At 35.5% G+C, this 6,000-nt stretch overlaps 1 protein-coding gene across 4 annotated transcripts in view; it reads left to right on the top strand.

Annotated features, from left to right (window-relative positions):
* Positions 1–6,000, top strand: part of CDYL (chromodomain Y like) — a 134,631-nt gene that overhangs the window by 63,775 nt on the left and 64,856 nt on the right. For all 4 annotated transcript variants that reach the window (XM_075585777.1, XM_075585778.1, XM_075585779.1 and 1 more), the window contains exon 2: positions 1,559–2,225. In XM_075585777.1, coding sequence (XP_075441892.1) covers positions 1,559–2,225 — 667 coding nt within the window. The remainder of the gene's footprint in view (positions 1–1,558; positions 2,226–6,000) is intronic.

Consider the following 6,000-nt stretch of genomic DNA (forward strand, 5'->3'; position numbering starts at 1 on the left):
GTTTTATAGAGGTTCTTTGTGGTCTCCCTCCACCCTCAGTTTTGTTGCTATAAAATGGAAAGTGATTTGATTGTGCCTTCTATTTTACTGCATTGTATAATAATCTACCTGCTCTTAGGGTGCCGAGTTGAATGAAAACTTGGGGCTGCCTATTATTGTCATGAATTTGGATCTAGAGTGCTCTTTTGTTTAGAACCTGACAAGAACTCTGTGACGATGGTACCATTATACATACGCCTAGAAATGTTAAATATCAACGAAATGCTGAGCAGATATTTTATGATTTTAATACCCCTCTCATTCTATGGCATCCATTTCTTTCCTTTTCCTGGTGCTGCTTTTGAACCTGAAAAGTTTGCTACATCATGCTCATCAAAATTTCGGTGATTGTTGAAAATGCCAAGTGGCAGTACAATCTGCCAATTGTTAAGGTTAATAGCAAAACTATTGACTTATATCGCTGAAATTAACTTTGGCAGTATAGGTGAATGTAAATGCATATATTACATTGATAATGGTAACTGGACAGTGGAATATTATTGACCTAATTTTCTTCAATTTCTTTTTTGATTCGGCTTTACCGACTCTTAATACAGTGCAATGCTATGAAGCATAACAATTCAATTTAACAATTATTTTGTGCTTCTTTCCAAAAAACTTGACAAAAAGGTATAATTTTGTATCCATTAATAGGTTACCCGGTCAAGATTTTTGTGACCGTTTTGATTTTGAATCACCTTAATTGCAAAAATGTCTACAGTGTCGCCAGACATTCTGGCTACAGAGCCACTGATTGCTATAACATACTTTTTATATGGTCCGGGCCCTCTCTGCTGCACCCTCTTCTTATCTTTAAATCGCTGAACCGAATGCACAGACCAGGAGAAAAAGGGTCTTTATATGACCATTTAATGTATTTTGAAAGGAGAAAAATGACAAATGCGTTTTTTTGTCTCTCCCTACACATTAAATGGCCATATAAAACTTTTTCACTTGATGTGTACGTCTATCTTCAGTGGATTTGATTGCATGTTTGTGACCGTTTATGGGTGATCCTGTCATGAAGAAAAAATGGCCTACAAAGTGTACTTTTTTTCCCCCCTTTGAGATAAGAAATCTGGTGGGGATTTGAGGGAAAAGAGTCAGTTGCACTTGTAACCAAGGATAACATTTGAGTAGTCACTAACTTCTATGCCCTATTGAGCCTATGTTTTCTATTTCTTGTTGTCATAGTTACAGGAAAATATATTTTTTTTCGCCCAGCCTTGCTTTCCACCCACACAACATAGTAGAGATATAGGGATTTATTTTTATATTGAGTTGTTTGATGATCATTTTCAAATTCATTTGTTATCATTCAAAGGTCGGGGAGCAATAAAATGATTAGTCTATTGATAATAATTCCAAAGAGAAGCTTTTAAGATTTGCTGGTTTACGTTGTCCCCTTTCAATACGGTTTTCAGGTTGTTTTCCCGTTATGGTGGTTTTTAGAAAAATACGTATTTCACACAAGTTTAATGGGAACTTCCTATAATTTTATCAAATTTGCCTTTTTCAGGTAGAAAGAATTGTTGACAAAAGAAAAAATAAAAAGGGTAAAATCGAGTATTTAGTGCATTGGAAAGGATATGACAGTGAAGATGATACTTGGGAACCAGAACAACATCTAGTAAACTGTGAGGAATATATCCATGAATTCAATAGACGACACAACGAAAAGTCAAAAGACAACAACACAATATCCAGAGCAAACCGGACCTCTCCAAATAATGCCAGAAAACAAATTTCCAGGTCAACCAATAGTTCTTTTTCAAAAACTTCTCCGAAATTGTCAGCTATTTGCAAAGACAGTGACTCAAAAAATAACCAACTTCTTGCTAGCAGTCCGAAATTACGTAAAAGCCCATCCCAAGCGTTTCCGCTCAGGAAAAATATGGACCTTTCTAGATCCGGTATTAAAATCCTCGTACCCAAAAGTCCAATGAAAAGCAGAATTTTAGTTGATGGATTTCAGAATGAAAATACGGAAAAACTGAACCGTTTTGAACAGGAACAAGACTCTGTAGCGCCTGAAGTAACAGCTGAGAAACCGGTTGGGGCTTTATTGGGACCTGGTGCAGAAAGAGCTCGAATGGGGAGTAGACCAAGACCACAAACGTTGGTACCACAGATTCAGATGCCATTGACGGTGACGGCAGCATCAGCCTTAACAATAAATGGAAAAGGTAAGCTATCACTCCTTTTCCCCTTTCACTTTGTTTATTAACAATTTGACAGCATACAACAAATGTGTACAATTGTTTGTTTTAAACTTATACAGTGAGTGGTCAAGTTCAGCAATTAAAGCTGCAGTTCAGTCAATATCCTGCATGTGTGTTTTTTTTAATAAATCAGTTCTGTAGTAAGAAAAAATACTTTTAGCATTTTCTGTTTTTAAAAAAACAACTTTGAAAGACCAATTTTCTTGTATTCTATTTTAACAGCCATTTGCTAAGGCACTGCCCCTACATGTCCTGTCACAAGCCCTGGCACACCCCTTTGTCAGCCCTGTCCTCCCTCTAGCACATGTCAGTGCAGGAGTGCTCATGAATATTCATGAGCTTCCATTGAGAGACAGAAGCAGAAGAAAAACAGATCCCTTCACTAATTATGTCACCAAATTTCGCCTATCAATACATGGAGAACGAATTGACCTGCAGCTATACAGTTCTTTAGGTAATTAGAGATTGCACACATGAAACTATTGAAGTAAAAAAATAAATAAAAAAAAAAAAAAAGACTGAACTGCAGCTTTAAACTGTCAATTTATTCATCTTCATCAAGCCACATTTTTACATTTGGGGGGGGGGGGGTAAGGAGGGGGATCCCTTGTTCTCATTGATATACCTTGTCATACAAAAAACTTGTTAAGGATAGAAACATCAGTCCCGTGGGGGTCAGGCTCGCATTGGCAGCCAATAGAAAGTTGCAATATCATCTGGGCATGACATTGCAAATTTCTATTAGTGACCCTGAGGCAATATTTGTAGTATTTTGTCCCAAACATGGCACATTAAAAATAACTACAAACATGTGAGGAACCAGCCCCAGAGGTTGGCAACCATTGATCAGCTTGCCATGTTCCAATATGAATTAAATATGTATATTTATTTTATGGGAATTCCTGCTTCAAGACTTGAATCCTTTCCCTCTGGATGTGTGACTCAGAACTATTACACCAAATGTATAAGGCATTTACCAAATATTCTCTCCTATAGTTTCATTTTATGGTTTTATACTGGTTAAACTCTTTAACATTTTTGTATTTTTTATATTTGTAGTAGGGAACACCTGAATGTAATAGAAACATGCGGTTTTCTCTTTGTTTTGTCACCCCTTTGAACTAATTGAGCAGTTCTGTGACTATTCTGAAGCTCTCCATCTTGTTTGTTTTTTTCCCCCTCTGTCTTTCTATCCGTTTTCAATTATATTACTTTGAAGTTGTCTCTTTAGGCAATACCCTTGTTCATTGCATTATGATAACGCAGTATTTTTTATTTGTATTTTTTTTTTTATTTGTCTCGGATTCCTAAACACACACAACATTTTATAGTTTTCATAAAACTAAGATCAGGGGATAATGTATATTACATTATCTTCTTTTTGATTTTCTAGTCTGTGTGAGATTTGCAAGCCCTTTGATTTTACCTGGTTGTATGCACAGTTTGGGGCCATTTGAGAGTGCTAAATGTCAACTACTGGCCCTCAATCCTGTCTAGAGAATGCCTTAACCATGTTTCCTTTTGAAGGAAATTGTTAATGTGACTAGAAGGTGTTAATCTACTAATGATAAAATACTACTATTGGTACTAGGATCACAATTCCCAGCAATTACTGAGATGAAAGATTTGTATAGTGAAACCAAATCCATAAAATGCTCTAGCTGTACAAGGCAACCTGAATTTATTACTATATATTGAAAATCTCTCTATCAAATTCCACTTTTATTTTTATTACTTGTATACGTTTAATTTGTGTTGAAATTTGAGACTATAAATTAAACAGTACCTAGGAGGATACTCAAGCAATGATTAAGTTAAGGGCTTATACCTAAGGAGTCCGGCATCCTTGTTCCCAGAAAAATGTACAAATTCACATAAATTCAAATTTAGAAAACAGAATAGGTGTCCGAAAATGAGAACAATCCTTTCCCAGCTTCACAGCTCAATGACAGTACTTATTCAATTTTAGAAATTATATAATGAACAGTCACATTACAACAAGTTTATAAAATAACATAGTTAATAGCATCAGGCAGTTTAAAATAATAGCAAACAAAACAGAAACACCTATACTTTACCTGTTGAGCTATTGTGTACAGTACCTCAACTGACTTACAGGCTTCCTAAGCGAGTTATGATGATGCAATGTGAGACCCACACATACAGTATACCCAAAGATGTCTAGTTTCTGTGTTTCAGACCTGAATATTACACCCAGTTTCTATTTTTTGACCTGTGCTAGAACATCACAAAATTTCCTGCCCTGTAGAGGTGTGTCCTGATAGTCATTTGTCACTTTACCTAATGACCGTTTTATAGCCTTTGACCTTTAATCCAAGTCTAAAAGGCTCAATAATGCTCTCCCAGTAGTTAGTATAGTAATTGTATCGGCGTCATATTTAGGATAACCCACCGGATGTAAACATATGTAATGTGATTAATTTCATCCTCGTGGTTAAAAATAAACGTATCTGCTACTTGTAGTGTAATTCCATTCATTTTCAACACTATGACATCCAATTCTGGTCAGGTTATACATACTTAGAATTGACGCTCTTATATGTTGTACAAAACTCAAATGATTGTAATTCATGCTTGCCTGTAATGATCAAAAGAATGTACTGTTCTTTTTGAAGTCCTTTTTTTTTTTTTTTTTAAATAACCCTGCGAAGTTAACCAAAACTAGATCAGCATCAATCACATTAACACAGGGTGCCTGTGATAACTCACCCTATTGTTGTAAAACTGTAGTTTTGTGTCCTATTTAAGGCAGAGTAGTAACATACTAAACAAAATAAAAGTTTACCTGCTCTGCTGCAGCACGGCATGTTACTTTTTGTTGACTAACCCATTAGTTGCCGTTCTGCATACCGAACATAATTTACAGTGCTATATTGTCACAATGGGTCTTTTTAAACTTTCTATACCTATATCAGTGCCACTCTGGATGGTGATTCTCACCATGGAGGGAAGGGCTATGCACCATTGAAATCGGGTGATTATGTAATACATGGTCCTTAGTAAAATCACATTAGTCTTAAATCTGTGTTCAATTTTTTTTTTTTAAGTTCCAAAGGAATTCTCATTTGTCATAGACCTTTCTTATTTTAAAAAAGTTAGGAAAAGGTGTGTAATATGGTTCACTAAATCATTAATTGTATTATTACCAAACATTAAATATTTAGGTATTTTCCATTTAAAACAAAATATTTTTTTAGCATAAAGAAAACCACAGCACTCCACAACTTAAACTAAAATAAAGTGTATTAAAAAAATATTGCCCATACGTCATATACATGTGTTAACATAAATAAAATTCTCTGACTATAAAGTATGAACTGTCCCAGAGAAATTTTTCAAAAACAGAGGCTCAAAATTACTTGGCAAAGTCCAGTATGCCTCATAGTAAGGTAAGATGAGACTGTAGTGAAGAAACAGATTGAACTGTTCATCGCAGAGGTAGGAGAGGGAGTATGAAGAAAGCTGCTCCAATGCGCGTTTTACCTCAGCTTCTTCCATGGGTCTGGATTACAGCAGGAGGCCCACCAGATATAAACTTAGACTAACGTCATCTTCACTGTTGCGTTTATGTACGTATTATGCACTCCTGGATTGGAAACATGACACCTTATCTTCTAGTTTTTGCATGAGAACAGATATCAGAGAGAGTATACATAGACCACCATGTCATTCTTGGTATCATTTGGTTCATGTAACTGCAACTGTTACAAATATTTAT

The sequence above is a fragment of the Ascaphus truei genome, chromosome 2 (genome assembly GCF_040206685.1).
Source record: "Ascaphus truei isolate aAscTru1 chromosome 2, aAscTru1.hap1, whole genome shotgun sequence".
NCBI classification, from domain to species: domain Eukaryota; kingdom Metazoa; phylum Chordata; class Amphibia; order Anura; family Ascaphidae; genus Ascaphus; species Ascaphus truei.